General features: G+C 41.0%; 1 protein-coding gene across 4 annotated transcripts in view; it reads right to left on the reverse strand.

The window, feature by feature from the left end:
* The window catches only part of LOC117968163 (AP-2 complex subunit beta), a 44,091-nt gene that overhangs the window by 16,802 nt on the left and 3,855 nt on the right, over window positions 1-23,434 (reverse strand). Inside the window, exons 4-20 of one of the 4 annotated variants that reach the window (XM_059001645.1) lie at window positions 22,703-22,838; window positions 20,684-20,929; window positions 18,095-18,285; window positions 17,057-17,278; window positions 16,386-16,506; window positions 13,426-13,521; window positions 11,342-11,457; window positions 10,571-10,736; window positions 9,872-9,970; window positions 9,474-9,733; window positions 8,907-9,099; window positions 6,616-6,636; window positions 5,843-5,872; window positions 4,820-4,861; window positions 4,589-4,735; window positions 4,279-4,424; window positions 1,271-1,400 (exon numbers count right to left, since the gene is read on the reverse strand). In XM_059001645.1, coding sequence (XP_058857628.1) covers window positions 1,271-1,400; window positions 4,279-4,424; window positions 4,589-4,735; window positions 4,820-4,861; window positions 5,843-5,872; window positions 6,616-6,636; window positions 8,907-9,099; window positions 9,474-9,733; window positions 9,872-9,970; window positions 10,571-10,736; window positions 11,342-11,457; window positions 13,426-13,521; window positions 16,386-16,506; window positions 17,057-17,278; window positions 18,095-18,285; window positions 20,684-20,929; window positions 22,703-22,838 — 2,362 coding nt within the window. The remainder of the gene's footprint in view (window positions 1-1,270; window positions 1,401-4,278; window positions 4,425-4,588; window positions 4,736-4,819; window positions 4,862-5,842; window positions 5,873-6,615; window positions 6,637-8,906; window positions 9,100-9,473; window positions 9,734-9,871; window positions 9,971-10,570; window positions 10,737-11,341; window positions 11,458-13,425; window positions 13,522-16,385; window positions 16,507-17,056; window positions 17,279-18,094; window positions 18,286-20,683; window positions 20,930-22,702; window positions 22,839-23,434) is intronic. The other 3 variants (XM_059001646.1, XM_059001647.1, XM_059001649.1) reach the window with 3 other exon arrangements.

Here is a 23,434-nt window from a genome sequence, read left to right on the forward strand (position 1 = left end):
TGGGGCTGACAGTACGATGTACTGTAGAATAATTACAATTAAAATGACATTATATATGAGTCTGGGGAAGTCAGGTGCCACTGTTGTTGTTGCTGCTATTATTATTACTACTATTAACAACAACAACAACAAAATGCTCAGTCTTTTCTTTGATTTCCACTGGCTCCTTCAAGGCCTGGTCTATCATTGACTTGCACTTGATTAATGTATTCACCCCCTGATGAGATAATGAATCCCTATTCAGCTCAAGACTGGCACACATCAGTTCATTTCTCCCTTGTCTGACTGCGAGGTGTGCTTGCCCAGTTTCATTTCCCCTCAAGCCTCAGATCTGCAGTACTGTAATCGCATGGCGAGCCTGTTATGTTTCCTCATTAATGTTAAGAGCGAGGCCCGAGTGCTTTGATTGTGTTTAATCTGAGCTCAGGGACAGGCTTCCCACTGCAGTGATGAGTCCTGACTGAAGAGCCAGAGCTTCGAGTGCAGGGGCAGGCTGGCACAGAGACCCCGTGGGAGGCCAGCCCTGTTAAGACACGGCCACACTGCATTGTTTACTAGGTGTTCCGGTTTGTAGAAAAAAAAAAAAGAAAATAAATCTCAGTATTTTGGTCACAGTTTCCAGGGATGGAAATAAGTCCCATTGCATAGCACCTGACCCACTCCTGCTTTGACTATCAGTTTAATAAGGCACACCTGAGCGTGTTACCTAAACACTGTGGCTGATCAAGCTTGTAGTAAAACCTGGAATGAGTGAAACTGCTATTATTATGATGATGATGATGATGATGATGATGATGATGATGATGAATTAGTTATTTAGCAGAGACTTTTATCCAAAGCGACTTACAGAGACTAGGGGGTGAACTATGCATCAACACCTTCTGCTGTAGAGTCACTTACAAGAGGACCTCAGTTTTACAGCCTATGCCTGGTTTCTCAAACTATTTGCAGTTGGGCCCCCAACTGAAAACTAATTGTGAATGAGAAAGAAAAACTGCAGTGAAAGAAAATGGTAAAACATGTCAATTCTGTTAGTATCACTAGGCCGGTCTGTCTCCACAGCAGTGGAAGACCCTTTGTGTGTTTTTCAGAGACGTTTCTAAACAACTGTTCTAGGCAAGCAATATTCTAGCAACCCTTATAAGCCAGAGAGACTGGGATCTTAACGATGCCATACAGAGTTATTTATTACCAGAACAATGACACCACAGGCGCACTCAAGCCATCTATAATCTTCAGCTCTGATCTGAATTGTTATTTCATTTTCTACCTGCAGGTTATTGAGCGGATCCATTTTCATGACGGGTCCGATGGTGTTCAGGGGCAGGGAGACGTCGATGCTCTGATTGGGCATCAGTGGAGTGTGGATTGCGAGGGGAGTGGTGGGAATCACCCCAAAACTGCAAGCCAAAAAAAAATAAAAAATTACATACTGCATATAAAAACATAAACATACATAGATAATGACACTCAATACATCGGTAAATACAGCAGCAGAGCGATCAGGATCATCAAAATGATGACCTAGTAGACATGGGAGTGTGACACACAGACACACGCCTACATGCTCACAGTAACTTTTAATTGTGTAACCATGGTTGTGTAACCAAGTTTTATCTTAGAAGAAGTTCCCTAAACAGAAGTAACTATTAAGTTGAGCAAAATTGTGTTCTGAAAATCTGTTTTGTGTTGTGTGAGAATTCTACTGCAATTGAAAAACCTGCCTTACTCGCTATTGAAAAAACAATTACAGAAAGTATAATCGCAAATATTATTAAAAGAAATCCATAATAAGTATAAAAAAAGATTGTAAAATCCATGGATTTGCACTGGGGCAATGCTTAATGGTTTGTATGTCCCCATTAGAACATATTAATGACAAGCACACTTAGAACTTTGTGTTAGATCTCACACAGGAATTAGTATAAAAAGGAGACAGTAAACTTTGATTTGTATTAGTTTTAATGACTTGTAATACATGTCTAAGTGTTCGGTGGCTACCCTTTAATAATGTTGATCGTGTCTTTCTCTTGCACGCTTTTTATGACAGACCCCAACACAGCAAAGTGTGTGCAAGAAATCCACTGTACCCGTGATGAGAGGTAACCACCAAACACTTCAACATACATTCATTTCACATACTGTTTAGTTTTTCTTAAATAACACAAACACGATTAACTTTGCCTTTACATATTACACAGGTTATACAGACAGTTTCATCCTCCACCACGGCTGTAAATTCAAAATGGCAGCCATTGGTATGACGAATAAGTTGATGACCGAACGGAATAGTACAGAATACGAAATGACAAAGATGACTGATTTACAGTATGTGGAATACCAAAATGTAAGACGGATGGAAGTACAGACACCTCCATATATCCCCACAATCTAATATTCCTAATAACTTTGATAAATAACGTTCATATCGAGTTGTAATTTAATAATGGGTTTTCCAGATATATGGAAACATATAAAGTGTGACAGATGTACGTACACACGCCTCCACTACATCCCTGTCGTCTAGGATTTCATCCACTGCGGAGGAGAAGAAGTCTGTAGCAATTCTAGGCTGCTGCTTTATTCAATTCTAATTGCAAAACCCAGAGTAGCAAATCTAGTGTGAATAAATTACAGCATGTATTGCAGACAGGGTACAACAGGGTTATTAAAAGTGTCTTCAGCAAATCCCCCAAACTAATGAGAAGTGCAGTAGACAGCCAATAGAGACAAATAACACGGCACATAGCAGCTATGCCACTTTCAGGGCACACTGTCTGTCTTGTAATCAGTTAGCCAGTTATTGGAATCCATTCCATTTTCAAATAGAGTTATCCCCCCCAAAAATATATCAAATCAAATCATCCTCGACACTTCCAATTTCCTTTTACATTAGTCAGTGTGCAGGCATGTCAACCTGAGTATGATGCTTCTGAAAAGTGCACTGCGCTAGAACGTCTGGACAGGAGCAGGCACAGCACCATAAACAAGCCAGCAGGGTGGGGGGCAACTCCTGCTTTTCAATTCCCATTCCCTTTTAATCAATCCAACGCATCACTGATCAACATTGCAATTAGCAGTATTCTGTTAAAATGAGCTTCTCACAGTGGCAACAAGTTACTTAAATTTAAGTCCCTGTTAATCAATTGAATTGGCTTCAAATGAAAGCAGTTGAAGAATCAAATCAATTACGTCTCTAAAATATCCAATTTCAATTCCGGGAATTGATTTTTAAAAAGGAATTGGAATTGAAAAACAGGAATAGATCTCAACCCTGCAAGCCAGTGACTTTCCTCCTCTGCCATGACTGCAAATACAAAACTGGAGCGATCATCATGAAGAGGTAGATCACATGACCTGCACTCACTGCATGCACTTGCAAACATGTGGCTTTTACACAAAGACAGGTGCCTCCATATACCCCCATATTGTGACTGAGTCAGCAACTTGTGCTAGAATGTCCTTACTAAGTTTAAGATTCAGTATAACATATAAATATAACTGTGACATACAGATAGACAGAGACAGGGAGATAGAGACAGTGAACCCCTCTATACACTGCTTTTTAACTTAAAGAATGCCCTAAAGTTTAATCTCAATTGGACACCGAAACAAATGACATGCAAACAGGGCACCACCTTATATTCCTTGGTTCCGATCCACTCAATATTTTAATAAATGTCCTTCGTAAGTTTGTAACAATTGGATAAGCGTTTATTTATTTATATATATATATATATATATATATATATATATATATATATATATATATATATATATATATATATATATTAGGGGTTTTACTTTTGACATTTTCTATTGATCTATTAAATCTCAACAGTTTGCTGGTGATATGAAATTGTATTGAAAGACAATTACAAGTAATACAAGGTATTAACATAGTGCTATTTACTGCAAATGTTTCATAATGCCAGCTAATGTTTAATATACATATATTTACTTACATATAATTAGACAGTTTGACAATATTTGCTTACATGTAATCTGAAGCTAGCCATGGTCTTTAAAAAGTACCCTCCGCCATTTTTCAAGTATTTAGTATTGACGCACCGTTTTTGGATACCGCACTATCTATCTATCTATCTATCTATCTATCTATCTATCTATCTATCTATCTATCTATCTATCCATCCATCTATTAAATTAGCAACTGCCTAATAACTATAGGATAACATATGATCTGGAATCTCAAGCTGGTATAAGATAAGTTGGCAATAAACTGCTTGCACTGTGGGTGAATTGTGGGTGCACTGTTACCTGTTCTTGTTGAACTGGATGGCGAAGTCTAGCATGTGCTGTAGGGCTTTGTTGGTGAAGGTCATGTCCATGTACATGTGACCCTGTCTCCGTGAAAACGTTCCAGCGATCTCCAGGCCTTTGGCTTTGACAGCGGGCAGCCAAACCTGCAACACAATGCAACTCACTGAACAAAGGAACCAGAGTCCAGTCCACTCAACTCACTGAACAAAGGAACCAGAGTCCAGTCCACTCAACTCTGCCTGCTGAGTTATTTCCAAGCACACGACAGACAAGTTTCATTACCAGCTCGATCCCTTGATGGGCTTACCGCTTTAGGTGCCACGTGTCCTCCGGGGGCGATGCCCATGCCAGTGGAGAGCTCGAACAGATCATTGAGCCCGCTGCTGATCACCGCTGGGGTGGGGGAGGGAGCGAAGGTGGTGGGGACGGAGGACGGAATGAAATTCTGACCAACCTGAGATCACAAACAGACAACGTTCAGCACCCGGACGCTATCTGCTTTAATACTACTGATGAAGGACGAAAGGAAAACACTTACTGCTGGACTGCCCCCAACGCCTCCCCCCAGGTCTCCACCGAGCTTGAAAACAAAAGAGGAAACCCAGCTACAGACAAGAGGCAGGCAGAGCAAAGAACAGCAACACCAGACACAGCTGGAAATGCCATAGTAACCTTTATATTAGATTTTCTCCCGAATCTAGAATGTCCAATTATTTTTTCCCCTCAATGTAGCAATTCCCCATACAGCTCAGGAGATCTGATGGTTCAGTGGTCATACTCCAATCCCACGACTAAACCAGCTTCCTCTTCTACATCCAGGAACTCGAGAGCAGCTACCGGCCTGGCCTGTGTTATACGTGAATACGTCGTATGTGTGGCGTCTCATTATTATTATTATTATTATAGATCTCATGCAGTCTGGGTGAGAGGCTGCTCAAACTGTGCGAAATGATTTCTGTTGTAATAAGATAAGCGACATATTAACTTATTATAAATCACAATATCAAGACTGCGCTCAGGAACTGCTATTAAACAAAAAGGGGAGGTTTTTATGTTTAGAATTGCGTCTTTGCACAGGGTGACATCTGTACAAAAGCTGACTGTGATTTATGATTATTATAATGGCTCTTGAGAAATCAAGCGATACTGTGATTTTTCAGCTGGTGTACCTGCTTTGTAGTACAGTACAGCACTGGGAATTATTGCAAAGATCAGAAAAAAATATATATATATTAAAATGGCATTTGAGCTGCATGTCCTTCAGTGCCAACCAGTAAACATTATGTTTGCACTCCAAACCCCTCCCCAGCAACAGAAAAAGCTTGGCCTTATTTATAAGAATCTGAGTACATGCCCTATATCTCAATTTATATTATTCATTTACACAATCATTAGGGGAGCAGGTTAAACAGCACCAAAGCCAAAAGGATAAGTTACCACCAACACATGTACATTTATGTAATCAAACATCTGACAAATGGCTTTATTTTAATCTTAACATATTTCCTGTGCAAAACTCTTAAAATGGTTGTAGCTAACAAATTAATTTACTACATCTTACCTGTTGTGGACTTCCATTGGTTATACTGGTCTGAAATGTGCAGTTTTGAAAGAAACACTTGTTTTAATAAACATGTATTCTTACTTTGCTGGTACTGCATCTCAGTTTGCATGCAATGCTTTCAGATAGTGTTGCACTTCCTTGGTTACCTGGAGGGTGAAGCTGCCCTCACCTCTTCAGTCTTATTTCCTGTCATTAACCAACCAGCTACTCCCCCTACTGACTGACATGCTTTCAGCCAGCAACATGCTTTGACCCAGAAGATATTGCAGAGGTGACCCAGGAAGTGCAAGTCTAAAATATTTCCTGCACGCAAGTCATGGAAACTGAGAACTTTATATAAACCACATGTCAAAACCGGATATCATGTATTATAATAAATACATGTTTGCTAGAACAGGCTAAAAACCCAAACAAGTGCAAAACAGATTAATGGAATTATTTTGTTAGCTACAATCACTTCCGCAGGATTAATATAGAGCTCAAGGGCAGTGTAATAATGTTCTTAAAAACACAACCAGCCCAGTGATTAGAAACAAAAGGATCTAGGGTATATCCACTTTGCCATGCAGAACATCACTGAATGATTCAAACAGACACACGAAGGTGCAAGGCAGGCAGGCAGGCACAATGAAGGAATGCTTTAAAACACTGTTCCCTCGGGGGACACACCTGTATTACCAGACAAAGGCTACCTTTGAAAACGAGGATGCACAGGAAGTACAAGGTGGGAACATGGTAATAATGTTAGTAAAGCAATAGGAATCAATTACCCATTGCGTGTCTTCTCCCATCTTAAGAAGAGAAGCACATTTGTGAGGAGAAAGAAGCAAATATTAACCAATAGAAAAAAAAGCAACAGGATAGAAACACACACAAACAAAATGTGTTCCTTTTTGGTCTTAACGTTAGACAGAGTCAAAAGAGCTCAATCAGAATTCTATGGTAGAACTGTAAGAGACCAAGTACAGTAGACAAACCCATTACTTCCCATTATAGTGAAGCAAACTTTTCATCTGCTGCATTGTATCAACCAATGAGAACACAGAAACAAGCAGTCAGCTCATCTCCCCCATCCTCTGACAGGTAGCAGAGCAGAGAAAATAAGGAGAAATTGATAGTTGAAGATGAGCTGGTTTTGCTAAGTCAGCTTGCACTGTTGAAACGCCTCCCACCCCAGAAGAAAGCACAAGTAAATCTAGGTAGGCTATACAGCAGCTCATTTATGAAGCAGAGTTTTCTCCAGCAGCTACTGTGCAATCCCTCCCACTCCCAATGTCCCTCCCTGAACCCACAATCACAGAATCGTTATACACAGAAATCAGATTATGAAATGAGTTACCGCAATCTGTGAAAATGAAATGTCAAACTCTAACTGCATAACTGCAAATATTCATTTAATTTACTTTATAGTGAATCTTTTTTTTTTGTACAAGTTAGAAAGTTTTGTGTGATAAACAAACAGCCAATCTCTATCTCTCGAGGGCTGATGGCTTCTCTTGCTATTTTTTTATGTAGCTTTGGTCCCACCATATCAAGCGCCTCCTTGAACTGATCACTGTTCATTCTGAATTAATGGAAGAATCTTGCACTGTCCAGTTTCAGTTCTTGAGCAGTGGTACTCCCCAAACCTTTTTCTTTTTTGGTTAATTTCATGTACCCACTTTCTCCTTTTTAGTTTTCATTTTCTATTCAAGAACATCAGCACTAAAGCCTCTCCCTGTCAATCGTGTCCATTTTCCCCCGCTTCTGCAGTGTCTATAAACCCCCCAAAAAATCGCTCAATATTCGCGCCTCGTTCAGTGTGAACACAAAAAATCAGCTTGCCATCCGCGCCGCGTCGTGTGAACGACCCTTTAGGAACACACTAGCTGAAACTCCTTGACTCCTTGTCTATTAAAGCCTTTCCTGTGTTTTAAATAAATCTGTATACTTTAAATACATTTTATCATTGAATACAGGTATGAGGTTGTCACTTCATATTTCTAGAGGCTGCTGAAAGTCAAGTGGATTTTTTGTTCAGTTTGCTTTTTGTTCAGTCACAGTAAAAAAAAAACAAAAAAACGACAGCAGCGCTTTCTGTTAAGTCTTTTTTTTTTATCTACTCCTAAACACGGTTCATCTCCACAGGCGGGTGTACTGATCTTTCAATAATGCTTGCTGTGATGCCACCGCGAGTTAAAATCTACCCAGTCTTGTTTGTTTCCATCTGCAGCAGACAGTCTGGGAATAAACTGGTTTGAAATGAGACTCATCCCTAGTAAGGATTTTTGCTCGCTGGCAGAAATCTCTCCAACTATAAGAGGCCATTGCAAAGATAAGAGGCAGGAGTTAAACTGTCCAAAATATGTGTTTGTAGTTAACTCAGAACATTAGTAAGGGCTGTTAATTTATGTAACTCTATACAGGGAACCGATACTGAAGATTTTAGCAAGCGGTTTGGTGTGTACTGTTAATGCAAAGAAGCTAATAGGAGAGAGGTGTGCGCAATTCATTCAGTGTCTTATTCACTTGCTTTGTGACTCCTGAATTGCTTGCTACATTAGTAGCATTGTTTAAGCAATGCAGAGTTTAATCATGCATGAATGCCGATACATTTGTGTAATCTCTCGCACCTGTTTAATACGCTATTCTGTGTGTTCTCTATCTTAGATCATTATTTACCAGGCTACCAATTTGATCTAAGCAGAATAATAAAGAGAATCATGCAGAACACAATACTATAACATGATAATAAAGCGATAGTAAATTGAGTTGGCCTCTTCGCTAGATTGTGCTTCTTAATGTTCAATAAAAGTAGTATTAATAAACAAATACCAGGTATATTTGCACAGCTTCATCAGATTCAAGCTACCTGTTTGAGGAATTGATGGCCATGTTCTCCATATTTCCTGCATGTAAAGCAGTTTGGAGCAGGAATCGGTTGGGGTTTTAAATCAGAGGTTCAGAAGCACCGATTCCAGCCCGTCTGAACAATCAATTACAGAACGAACGATGCCTTGTATGCAGACACAGCTCCGGACTCCTATACTGCTAGTTTCACCTTGACGCTGAAAAGGCTTACCAGACTGTCCAGACCCCCTCCCAGTAGGTCCACAGCCCCCATCTGCATGGAGGAGACCTGGGGCACATTGACAGGGGGGCCCAGGTCCAGGTTGAGCAGGTCCCCCAGGAGGTCTCCCTGCGATGGGATCACCTGGGTCTGATCTGGGGGCACTGCGGGGCTGGGCCCCACCGGACTCTCCCCTGCCTCAATGCTACACAGAATGAGCACAGGGTTACACAGGCAGGCAGACAGGTAATATAACAACATCAACCATATAACAAAATATTCTAAAACAATGCTTTAAAATCAATGTTCTTACCTTTTATTAACTGTATTAGTTACAAAATAATTCCATAAATCTTACCTGTTATTCACTTTTTTTTTTTTTTTTTAATAAGTTATTTCAGGATATTAAACTATTTCAAATTACAATAGATATTTCTGCTGCATTCTGTGCTGTAGGTCACATGGTTGCAACTTGACCACTGGAGTGAGCTGATCGTAGTAAACCTTTCCCAGGGTGGTTAGCACTGATTTAACTTCCAGATTGTTGTTTGACTGTAAGCCAGTGGATTGCCCTCCTACCTTCCCTGCTGGATTGGCAGGTGCTTGCGGTGGACGCCGTGGCTGCCCTCTACGAAGGCGGTGGGGGGTTTGTGGTAGACAGAGGCCAGGGAGCCGATGTGGCAGATGAGCTCGTCCAGCAGGGTGGGCTCGATGAGGTCCGTCTCCTCAGAGATCAGGGGCTTCTCTGACAGCACCACCTCCTTGGCAGTCACAGGGTCTGTGGAGAGCAGGCGCCAGTAGATATAGCCACGATCCCGGAGGTCGGGATTGTCCGAGTCCTGTAGCCAATACAAGCACGACAACACACACGTCTCTGTGGTTAATTGTCTATCTACTGTGCTGGACATTAATGTTGAAGTACACAGTCCGTTGCATAACAAGCAGCGTGCTTCAGTGTTTAAAGAGGGTTGGGTTACCTGTGTGGCTAGACTGAGCACCTGCTGCACCAGCTCCTGGGTCTCAGAGGGCTTCTTCAGGAACAGCTTGACGATGGCAGTGAGCAGAGTCAGCTGCACCTGTAACACAAGCACCGAAAAAGAAGCGACTGTATCGTCAGGAACAAATCCAAACCAACTTTGTAAAAGGAATATTTAATAAATAAAAACACACATAACATTGAATTAAAAAACAGCTCTCTCTCTTACAACCACAGGCCTTGAAACTCACACTAGCCCTGCACTCATTCCTGGGTTTCAAAATGTGTCTTGTTTTGGTATATTACTGAAATGACCAGGTGACAGAAGTTTGAACAATAAGGCCTGTTGTAAATCTGGTCTGAATTGATCACCCTTCTCACAGCATGAATCAAGTAGGTTTACTAACAGATGTTATTCATGCAGCTAAAGGACAAAGAATGTATTTAACATCAAAAATCCTGGCTCCTGGTCATTTAAATATACCTTATTGAAGTAGTTCTGAACCCCAGGACTGGGTGCAGGGCTAGAGCAATTTTCAAGCCATGCTGAGTATGTGTAGACGGCCACCAACAAGAATGACCGCATCAGGTTTCATCAGAATCTGACTAGGGGTTCTCCAGATAAACGGATAAATGAAAGCGTGATGTACAGACAGACAACAAGCCTCCCTACACCTGGTCTAGGGGGAGGTGTGCTCACCTGGGTGCTCTCATCATGGAATCCCTCCAGGAAGCTCTCCAGCAGCTCGTCAGCATTGTCGATCCTCTCCGCGTATTCGCCCACAATCCAGATCATAGCAGCCCGGGCATCCGGCTCATCCAGGGAGTCGAGATTCTCACACAGCGTGGCGATGATGCTCTCATACCTGGAGAGGAACAGCAAGAAATGCACAGGCCACTTATTATAGGAGTCCACTACTCAGGCCCTACTTACAAAACTCAATCCTAGATACCACTGCAGCAGCAGTTAGCGTTATATGAAATCCAGCTCGCAGGGATTGAGTGAGGGATTGATTTGATCAACACGTACCCCGTCTGGAAAGACTCCAGCTGTATTTCATTAGAGCATTTTACAGTACTAGGGAATCCCCCAAGACTGCATATTATTAACACCTGGTCCATGCTGCTTGTCTTCTGCTGTTTGTACTGAAAACAGTATTAATTACTTATAGCTTTTACCTCAATGTAAAACACCAACTCTCACCACCTGAAGTATATCTGTTAAAAACACGATTGCGGAGAAGTGACTTTTGTCATTTAATTTATTATGCTGCTTTAAGTATTACAGCCATCGCTTATAGTTACACCATCAATATGAGTGAGGTGACTGTTGTGTGAAAGCTAGTGAATTCAGAAACATCTTCAGAAAACGGCTGCACATTTTTTTTGGCAAAATGAATTTTCTAGAAAGTATTCCCTAACTGTGTATTAATTCAATAGTTTTGAAGGTAGCTATTGTTCAGTCACTCACTTGTTGGGATACTTGCGGAAGATGTCTCGGATCACCACGATGGCTTCCTGGACCACGTAGTTGACCTTGGTCTGAATGAGGTCCAGCAGCGTGCTGACACAGCGCTCCGCAGATTGCTGCAAACACAAGATTTATTGAGAGAGGGAGGTTGCAGAAAAACACACGCTCAGACACCTGCAGCTTATTAATCACTGATGCTACTGTTGTATGAGCAGCACACATGCATAAAAGCATGGGCACAATTTGCCACAATTCATCAGTTTCTACTTCAGAGAGGCCTAGGAATAAAGCAGGATACTTAAACTATGGATGGTAATAGTTTAAACGTTTTCTACATTTATTCACAGTATACAGATAACTTCTTACAACAGAAATCCATGTATAGTTTGTACATGTGGGCAAGCGGTTCTAAAGATTTAGACTTAGCCCTGTACCCAGTCCTGGTTTTCAGAACCATCCTCACTTAAGTATTTAAATGATTAGGTGCTAGAAGTTTGAGCAATCTGGTTGCTGTTGAATAAACTGTCCCTCTGAGCGAAGAACTAAAACTGAACCTACAGACTTGGGTGATGCTCTGATAATAGCGAGAATTATAAATCACATACTAGAAAATCAACCAATCACAGTGAAGTATTTTCCATAATTCCAGTACCTCTTCTCCTATGTACAAATGTCACCCCCTGCATAGAACACCACACCTAATTGAATGTTCAAAAAACACATACCTGGTGCCTTTTGTTAAATGGATCCTCCTAGTAACTTCTCTTTCTTTAAATTTTGTGACAGAGAAAGAATGAATCTTGGTTATAAATTTCCCTCCCGACCTGTGAGGGCGGTGTGTAAAGGGAACAGTGTGCCCCGGACTGGATGGTTTGGCAGTTCATTCCAAGGTCAGTCGGAAGTCGGCCATCCAGGAAGGGGGCGGAGCCACAGTAAGACAAGTCATCACCCCAGAGGGGAAGCAATGTGGCAATCGCGGATTGGAGGAAAAGCGATTGCACTCGCTAACCAAGGGGGCGGGGCTGAAGGTACAAAAGGGGATGTGGTGACGAACCGCTGAAGGACTGTGATATACCGTGAGTGTTTAGTGTTTGTTTTGTCGTACTAATTGTAAACGTTTGTTCTTGTTAGGCGGCTAACACGTACCAGGAGCTTATCACTAAAAGCCAGCACCAGCCTGGACAGCACTGCACTACTGTGCACTAATAAATGTAGTTCACCACTCGCACTTACAATAGCACTCATTTTGGACTTGTGATCGTGTTTGTGTTCTGTGTGTGTGTATTTACTGTGATTATTATTTCTGGACTGAACCCTGTGTGTTTTCCTGAACAGTACACATAGCTGTGTATTGCCAATGATTATTATTTACAGTTGTCGAGGGACTTTCGATTATAAATAAACCATCATTGCACCGTGAACATTGTTGTTTGTCATTACTTGAGCACCGCATCATCACCTCTGCACCTGCGCACTGCAAACCACTTTGCCACAAGGGTTAACTAGTTTCTCAGAAGAAAATATTACCAACAATCACTACAAACTTTTAAAAGCACACGTTTCTCTGGCTGCCCTTCTGTTTTTAATAGTCTGTCATTAGCCAGCACATCACCACTCAGGAGGTTCATCTGCAGCGCTAACAAAGGTACATCCAATTTCCAAGCATCTTTCTTCATATTTCCAATGATGATGCCCCTGCACAATCGCTCTATCTTTTTTCACCACAAACCGATCCATTTTATGTACTAAACAAGGGTACAATGCGGTGGGAACAGAACTGTGTCTGATTCTTCAACACAATCGCCTGTCATTGGGTCTCTTTTCCCAGTATCACAGGTATTAAATTATATATATATATATATATATATATATAATTTTTTTTTTAAACAACAAAATATTTGCAAATGTGTAAAATTCACATTTTAACGTGTGTAAAATATTATTTCTATTTTTTTTACTATTATTATAATTCCTGTATTATTAGAATGCTCACCGGCCCCTTCCCCCCAGTTGAGAACAGCTGCCCTAAACTAATGTAGACATTAGATTTCAAACCATAGAGTATGGTTCCCTGCGCTTCTCACCTCCACTTTAATGGCACAGCGCCCGATGGCTCTCACAGCTTTCCGGACAAAATCAACATCCACCTCGGTAGCGTACTCCTTTAGCTCAGCCAAGACCTGAAAGAGACAACATGCTGAGGATTCAAAACAAGCCAGTGATGGATGGTTTAAAAAGCTACATTTAAAATGACAGCAGACTGAGCGAACGCAATCATTCCAAGGGCTTTCTTTCACTACGCAGGTTTTGAAAGCGCATGTGTTACACCGACTGTACTTGTGCGTGCTTTCAATGCCTTCTTTACTGTAACCAGTTGCTTCCCCTAATGACTGGCAGCCACAATTGACTGATGTCTTAATGACCTAGTAAGTGTTAGTATAAAATAATACAATACAATACAAATGTATTTATATATAGCGTCCTTCACACCAAGGCATCTCAGAGCGAGTATAAAAAACTAAATAAAATGTATATTTAAAACCTGAAACTAAGGCCTGCAAATTGATAGCTTTAATTCAGTACCAGATATCCTTTTAAAAATGAAAATGCATGTTAGCTATACATATGTGAGACCTCCATAGGGAATGACATTTTTCCATTAGCTAAAACCCCAATCATTTAAATGTATAGCACTATACTTCACCAAATTACTGCCCTTCATATAATCCAGATATATAGAGACAGGACTGTAATTCAAATAACTCCAGATTCATCATTGCAGTACAGATGGGTTAATGTACTGCAAGGCTTCACGTGCATTTCATTGTCAATATAATACATCTTTAGTACAAGCTCTGTCAGAAATACTAAAGGCTATCGAGAATGTGTTTAGTGCACAGGTGCTCCTCACTCCTCCCCAAGTTAAACTAATACGCAACGAATCACAGAATTCCTAGACTAGGGTGGTGTGAAATTTTCATTTCTTGGCATGAGTGAGCAAAACAAAAAAAACCTTTTGAAGAAGCGAAACTGAAATATCATGTTTAATATGCTGCCAGTGAGATTGAAAATACAGCCCTCCATAAATCTATAAATAAGCACATTCATCTTCAGCTCAGCGGGATGCCAGCCCGGCTTCTTTTTTTAGCCATTATCCCTGCAAAAATAATGCGAACCCACGAGTGCTGGCAGCATACCTCAATTACGTGGGAAAATGTGTTGACCCAAAATTCACTGCAATCTCAATGTGTTTAACATTAGTCAGACCAGCTGCCTGCTTTCTGAATGGCAGAATTACAGGACTGGAATGCGTAGGAGAGACAAATTAACACACCCAGGCATTTCCTTCATTTTAAAATAGAGTATCACTCCCGTTAAAGTCATCCTCACCACACTGAAGTGCCCCATTAAGAATATAATGTGAGTCAGTGAGGACAAGCTCCTGAGAACATCACTTTGGTTATTATTACACTCCGGTTAATCACATTACACCTTTTCACTTTGGGAAACTCAAGATGAGAAAGTTCACATGGAAGGAAGTTGCTGCGTGAACCGATTATTCAGACTGAGCTCTCCACAGAAATCAGGTGCTGACAATCAGGTGAGGGCCATCGGTTTTGATGGGGCTAATTTATCACTGGGAGGTGAAAGTGAAGAAACAGCTGCTTAGATTTGTGTGGATTGCTGTTCTGCACAGTCTCAGAAAAGCAACTATCAAAACAAATCCAGACAGCTGTTTCTTCACTTCTTTCACCTTGAATGGTAAATGCCCCTCACCTGATTGTCAGAACCCGGTTTCTGTGGAGAGCTTGATCAGAATACTTGGTTCGTGCAGCACTACTGGAAAGTAGATAAATGTCCTTACATACATAACAGTAATGTTATTGTAGAAGATTTGCAATACCTAGTGACACAGTATATGCTGGTTGTATCAATACTTCCTTTGTGTTGTAATGCTTTTTGCCAGGTTATTGGTGAACTCCTGATAAAGCAGACTCTGCTAATTGTCAATATTTGTGCTCAGTCCCTTTGATTATGTATGCAAAGACAGACTGACAGGCACCACTAAATATTCCCAGGTTGTTTATATAAATTGTGCTGAAGAATGTCCTAACCACATTTCTTCACAATCGGTTAAGCCAGCACAGCATTGCTTATGAGTGAATATAAAATCAAGATCAAGGAATAAAAAGGTGTTGGCAAACAAGGGGGGAGGGGGGGTTCTCTAAACAGCCAGGCACTGCAAGCCCTGCTATTTATTCAGTACAGGAGTATTGGTTTTAAGGGTTTGTCTATTCCAACCTGTTGTTCTGGTGGGGTGAATCAATGTTGATCTTTTCCAGCAGGACACAGATCAAGGAGGAAGCTGGAATGTGCCCCAGATTGATAACACCTGTCACAGGAAGCATGTTCCAGCTTGTCTGGTCTGTTTACACCTTTCTCCCTCCTCTCCGTTCAACCCTCCCTTCTCTTGAGGTGATATTTTACAAGCATTCCAGAACACTATTAACCCTTTAAGTGCTCAAGAACAGAGACCTTATTATTTCACTGTTTAAGTGGTATAGGGGGTATATTGAGGTGGTCTGCATATCGCACACATTGTTTGCATAGATCTACATAATCACTAATGCATTACTGCATGATGAAACTTGAAAAGGACAATGTTACATTATTGAGGAGGCATGGTGGTCCGCTGGTTAAAGATAAGGGCTTGATACCAGGAGGTTCCCGGTTCAATCCCAGCTCAACCACCGACTCGCTTAACCTCCTTGTGCTCCGTCCTTCGGATGGATGTGACTCTGCAGCAGCAGTTGCAATGGATAAAATTGTTTGCTAAATGACTACTTCATAATAAGAATTGATTGTATCTTTATATTATATGGGGGTGTATTGAGGCTGTATTTATATTACATTGTTTATATCTAGCAGTTCTGATCCAATTGTGATCAAACTTGAAAAATTCTTGCTCACATGTTATTGAGAGTATTGGAATATATGGGTGTAAGAAGGCTTCTGTCCAAGTCCATGGGTGGACTTCACTCACCTGAGCAATGTTGGCCTGGGATGCCAGGCGAATCATAATGTCCAGTTTCTCCAGTTTAACATAGATGGGGTCGTTGTACTTGACAAAGAACACCTTGATCTCCTGCTTCAGTATTTCAGGTCTGTGGGGAGAGGGAATTCAACAATACTGTTAACCACTTACACTTTTAATCATGGCTTTCAATTTTTTTTTTTATCTTGTAACAATCTTACAAGTCCCTTTCTTGTTAAACTTTTAGCTTATTTTCACTGTTGCCCGTTTTACTGTAACAGGGCTCCACTTAAGAATTATTTTCAAAGCCTTGGTCATCAAGTCATTTTCCACTATTTTAGAGCAGACTTCACAGCACCAGTAAATTGGTCTACTTTGTTTTATTAAAGTGTTCAGTGAATGTTTAGTGGTAGTGAACTGATTTGTGTGCACATTCATACATCTTCTCAATTTAGAATGTCCAATCCTATTCCCTCGCTATAGCAACTCCCCACAACAGCTCAGGAGAACTAAAGGTCAGTGGGCGTCATCCAACCCCCAAACCAATCACCTTACACACAGGAACTCTACAGCACCTCTGAGCTGCAGGCGTCTGCTTTGAGCTCACAGGGCACCTGGCCAGTAAGGGCTGCTGTAGTGGTGAGGGAGACCAATTCCAGTCTCAAGGGAGGATAGGTTACCTCTTCTGCACGATGAGGTTGATGTTGCGCAGCGCCACATACTGGACCTCAGGCTCTCCGGACAGCAGGGTGACCAGGGGAGGGGAGAGTTTCTTCAGCAGCGTGTTGTAATAGTCCGAGTCCTTGGGCAGCAGTTCCAGGAACTTCATCAGCACCTTCACAGCAGACAGCACCACGGCCGAGTTAGCATGGGAGAGGCGCGGAGTGACGCGCTCACAGATACTGGGGAGAGAGGACACTGGATCAGTGCTGGACCAGGGCTGGGAAGGGTTTACAGAATTAACCTGTCCCATTACTGGGGGGACGTTTAGTCTTTGTGTGCACTCTGCTTCATTAATTTAACTTTTTGCAGGGAAAACGAATTACAGGAAAATGTAAGTTCATGCAACTAACAAATGTTGGGCAATTTTTTAAATTTTAATAAAAAAATCAATGCAAAATCAATTACAGCATTTTCCTAAAACCCTTCTCCCCTGCTAAAAGTTGAAATGACCCATTGTTGGCAGTTTGTTAATATTACATTAAAGTAGTTTTAGCTTCCTTCTGCCTTGAAGCTTTCTGGTCACTCTGAGTTAAACAGCCCTCCAGCTACTACCTGTAGCAGCAGATTGGATAAGTGCCACTTGCATGACCTGGTTTTGGCTCTGGATGCCTGGGTTTCAATTCGATTAGGTCATTAATTCACAAAAAAGCACACACAATTTGGCACAATTCAACACAACTAGAGCAGCTGGGAAGGGTTTTGAATTCAGGATTCAGTCCTGGGCCTCTCTCACACAGAGACTGACAATCTGCTGAACTGCATACACTTAGATCCTCTGGGAGCCCAAAGCTACCAAAATCAAGTCACTTGAGATTCGGAAGCCGTACTTATACCAGGAGGAGAAGAAAATACAGCCCTAGTTATAAGATACTGAATAATGTGGTCAGATTACAGTGATGCGTTACATGTAAAGTGTCACTCCGACTCCGAGACCACACCGGAGTTCCAAGCTTTGACAGCGAGCACCTCAGGGCAGGTCTCTGGGGCTGGCTCACCTTTGGGCCTCACGCTCGTCTTTGGGGCTGTAGTTGGAGAGGCAGTCCAGGATGAAGATCTGCCCCCACTCGGTGCACTCATTCAGGGCAGTAAGCAGCTTGTTGATGTTCTGGGGGTTCAGGTCCAGCAGGTTGCTGTTGGGGTGCGACTCACTGATCTCCGAGAGAGCCGCCACTGCGTTGGCAACCACCTGAGCGAGACACAGCCAGGCCATGCATTTCAATGAGACTCGAACTTCAACAACGCTCAAAGCAAGCTTCAACATATTAGGATGTACAGTAGATATAAGTTATTGTGTATCTAAATGCTAGTGACAGATGGACCGACACCTTTTTGTACCCCCAGATTCTGATAACCTCAATAACTTGTGCTAAAAAGTGTCCCAACCAAGCTACACAATATTTGGATAAGCACTTTAAGAGGTTAAAAAAAATATGCAGGCGTGACAGACAAACAGACAACCTTTATCCCCAATTCTGGATAAATAAATTTTTCTTGCTATGTGAACAAGTCTTTAGGCGACATACTATCTCCAGAGTATCATTTCTCCTTACACCCCCTCTTGCCCCCTTCACTCCTCCACCACCAGCAGATTAGCTGTACCCCCCCTCCGCTCCCCCGCTTTCAGAGCTCGCTCCTTCTTCACCCTTGCCCCTCAGTGGTAGAACGACCTACCCACGGATATCAGGACTGCTCAGTCCCTGACCACCTTCCGTTGCCTCCTCAAGACACACCTGTTCAGACAGCATCTGTAAACCTCACAGCTCTCGACTATACTGGACTATATGGCACCCAATTGTACCAGTTCTTGCATGAGCTTGTACTTGCACTGAACTGCTCCATACCTTGCCATATTCTACTACTGCTCCTAACTATAACTGTATCTTATATTTGATTTTACTCTTATAGGTAACCGTATTCACGATTTTGTGATTGCTCTTATTTGAAATCATTCTCATCCATTCATCGTACTTAATACTGTGCTCATACTGGACTTTACTCGTACAAGCAAATATTTGTAATATAAGTTTAACATTTTTTGCTCTTATTTGAACTTGATCTTTTTGCTACTGATTTTATTGTACTTTACAACTGCTCTTATCTGTAATATGATACTCTGTAATGTAATATTTCGGAATGTGATACTTTGTAATGTGATACTTTGTAATGTGATATTTTGTGACAATTGTAAGGCGCCCTGGATAAGGACGTCTGCTAAGAAATAAATAAATAAATAAATAAATAATTTTAAAAAGCTGCATTCAGTCAAGTAGCTAAAATTCCAGAGCAAATCCTGTCCAAAGTGACAATACCTTTTAAGCTTGTTCTCTAAACTGTGCTAATCCTATTCCCCTGTGAATAGAATAGAATAGAGCAGAGTGTTTCAAATGACAAGAGCCACAGCTCAAAGAAAGCTGCCAAGCGCAGCCCTGTGGGACACCTCTGCCACTCTGAATTGCTTTGCAGTGTTTAGGAGTCTTCAATTCAGACAGGTCAGAGTGCAGCTCTGCAATATAGATGAGCTCCCTGACAAGTGACTTCAAATACAAAGAACACCAATTATTCCAACTTAAGACTTGTGAGGGAACACTGCCACCTAGTGATTTGAAAATCATTCAACTCCAGTACAACAGCATCTGAAAGCAAACAGTGAACCTGGGTTTCTTTAAGTATTACTGGTTTAAAATGGCTCATTCCAGCCTCTAAGGTTAATGGCTCAGTGAATTATCTTTTGTTGGAAAGCCTTTCAAACTTTATTGCACAGCCAGCCACCTGCGACTACCTGCAGCAAGAACAGATTTTTAAAACGGGATTTTGAGTAAAAGTGCTCGACTGCATCGTTTTCAAAAGTATAAATCTGCTTTTGTCTTTAAGAGGGTAACTAGGCTGGACCTAACGGCATGAGCTATGAGGTTAAAAGAAACCTGTTCAGCTAGAACAAAGAATCATATCTATTTAATATATATATCAGCCCACAATATTGATGTGATCTGGAATTTATTAATACTATATAGCAGAGCTGCACACTGATGTGATACAGCCATCTGGAATTTGTTAATAGTACAGCTATAGCCAAAAGCTTTGCATCACATAGAATTAACTAACGTTGCTTCATAAAGTCGACTGAAACCTGCTGAATAATGTTACATTAACATATTGAATTACATACCGCTTTGTAGTTTTCTATATACAATTGATATATGACATTTTATATGAAATACTGTACTATTATTATGGCTTCCGGCAGACTTTTGCAATATAATTTTGTAGTTTCTTTGATTACATGACGTTAAATTAAAGATCTAAATTATGTTCATTGAGTTATTTTAGTATGTCTCAATCCTAAAATTGTAGGTAATGCAAAACGTTTGGTCATAGCTGTATATAGTAGACCCTGATACTGATGTGATACAGCCATCTGGCATTTCTTTATAACATATAATAGACACTGATATTAATGGGATACCTTCACCTGAAACTTCTTTTGAATCTACACTAGATCCTGATATTGATGTAAAATACAAGCTGGTTTTCACCCACTCGAGGTCAGAGTGCGGTTTCTCTAGATATTATAATGAAACGGGCACCATGGGGTTGGAGTCTGCGATGAGGTCCCGCAGCGAGTCCAGGAAGCCCTGGTCCTCCACCATCTGTGCGTTGATGTCGTGCAGCTTGGCCACGCAGACGGCCGCAGTCTTCCTCACGTAGGGGTCCTCGTCCTTCAGGCACTTGCGCAGCGGCTCACACAGGTACTCTGTGATCTTATCCACCCGGATACAGCCCATAGTGCGCACAGCCAGAGCGCGGATCAGGGGGTTGGGGTCCTCACAGTCCTGGGGGAGAAACAAGATGGCTCTTCAAACACTGCAAGAAACTTCATAAAGTCAACAACAAACTTTTCCACAAGTTGTTTTTAACCCTTTCAGTCCGAAATTATTTTTGTCGAGCTGAAGGAGGAACTCCTTTTTGAGTATACATGAGAACAGGACAAAACTTGTGTTTTTTTTGTACCTATATTTATAAATGCCCCAGACTGGGACCTAGCGGTTCCAACGTGATTTCCGATGGCATATGTGAACATACAGCGCTAAGATAAGGCAGGACATTGAGGTCTCGCCAGGACTGAAAGGGTTAAGTCTTCATTGCTTTCTATCACTGGGTGATGTGAACTCAGTTCTCAAGTAGTAAAGTGTGAATGATCTCTTAATGCTCTAGAAATACTAAAAGACAAACTGTAGCACCGTTGAGTGTTTATCAGTTATGGATGACGGTCCAACTTCTGTAACTTACAATTCTATCAGGGCTCTACATGGATTTGCTTTGATAGAATATTCTTTCAGAATTCAGACGAATATCAATGTTTGTATATTCTTTCATTTTTGAGACTGATAAATATATTTAATATACAGTGAATCCAGCTTAATATCACTCCTGTTAATGTCACTCTCAGCTTACTATTGCTTATAATGGGAGTCAAGGCAGACAGGCTCCTAATATCACTGTAGTTATTGCCTCTATCAAATCACTAGGGCTGCATTGTTTCACAGTAAAAAATGGCTTATTTCACAGTCTAAAGTTGGGTATTTCAAGATATTTCACATTCAAAATTGATTCTTTTCTCTAGTTATTATACAACAAATGTTCCTAAATATGAAAATGCTTACATAAGAATGCTAGAATGTTTTTAAAAATACTTTTTTTTTTTTTCACCATCAGTAAATTATCAAACAAAATAAAATATAAAAACAACAGCAGACACGTGAAATGCCCCCTTCTTGTGCCGGACAGAGTGATCTTTAGCAGAAATGTTTCCGATCTTTGACAAAGCTGGTGTGTTCAATCATTTACCGGAAGCAAACTAAACCAGCAGCCAGGTTCCTAAATGCAGTGTAAAAGGTAGTGTGTCAATAAGGCAAACGTTTGTTCTATTTATTTTAAGTGATAAAAATATATTTTATATATATATATATATATATATATATATATATATATATATATATATATATATATATAATGTACAATATTCTTTCAGAAATGGGAATTTGCACAGAATACTGCATATTACGCGGCAATGGATACATTTCATGGAAATGGTGAAATCTGTTATAACTGGGGAAAAACTACAGCCTTATCAATCACATTTCAACTTATTTTCACAGTACCGATATGTTTTGACATATAAAGTACAGCTGCGCATACAGGACGCTGCAACGTGTATGCTCAGAGCTTTCAATTGCTTTCAATTGTTAAGATGGATTGTAGTACTCTGGAAGATCTCAGGGGTTAATTAAACCAGGTTCATTTATGTGCAGCATTTTGAACCAAGCCTGGTGGTAGTAACTCATTAGACTAATGACTTCTATAGAATGTGTTATATTATTTTCAGCTGTCATTTAATACCTTACATATAAAACATTGTGTCAGAGCAGCTTCTGGAGAGACCAAACCAAGCTATTCTTTTTTGTGCTGGAGCAAATATAAAGGGTTTCTGCCATTGCAGCACATGGCGGTTGTGTGAGCACAATGCAAATCAGAAATGAAGCGATCAGGCACACAGTGCTTATTGTAGAGCGATGCAAATCCGCCTGGTCTCCATGGAGTCCCACCTTCACAAAGCTGTTGACTGCCATGATGGCCATGTCAGGCTGGCTCTTGGCGTAGTTCATGAGGTACAGGTAGACCAGCTTCTTCAGCTCCAGGTTATCAGTCTGCATGCAGTTCACTACATCAGGGAACAAGGAGCTGGAGGAGGGGAGAAAGAGGGTCACAGAGTGGGTCCCAGCACCAGTGTAACCAGCTAGACCACAGCTGTCCAAACACGTCAGCTAGGGCCGTACAGAAAATATCACAAACTACAAAAAAAGACTGTAACCCATAACAGTGTCCTGAAATCCACTTACAGTCTTAAATGGGATCACCTCAAAAAGAGCCACATGACTTCCATAAGCACCTGTAAGAGCTGTGAGCTACTATTCAGCAACAATCATGGGAAGACAGAAGGATCTCTTCCCAGAGGGCATGATGCAGTAGCTGCATTGACTCATGTGACTCCAAGGCATTCCTGGAATGGCAACATCTGCAGAAAACTACCATTGGAAAGCACCTGCATGTGGGTCAAGTTAATTCTAGCCCGCAAGCACAGAACAAAAACAAGTGGACCAATGGCAATGTTAATGCCAATAGGAAAGATACTAAATACTTGGTTAACATTCCTTAATTATCTTTGAACTTAATTAAAGTAATTGTGCCTAACAAAAGAGTTCCACAAAGTTCCTCCACCATGCACATCTATTCATTGTATAGATTTCAAATGTGCAGTTTTGAAAGAAACACCTGTT

Source organism: Acipenser ruthenus, chromosome 26 (assembly GCF_902713425.1).
Source record: "Acipenser ruthenus chromosome 26, fAciRut3.2 maternal haplotype, whole genome shotgun sequence".
NCBI classification, from domain to species: Eukaryota; Metazoa; Chordata; class Actinopteri; order Acipenseriformes; family Acipenseridae; genus Acipenser; species Acipenser ruthenus.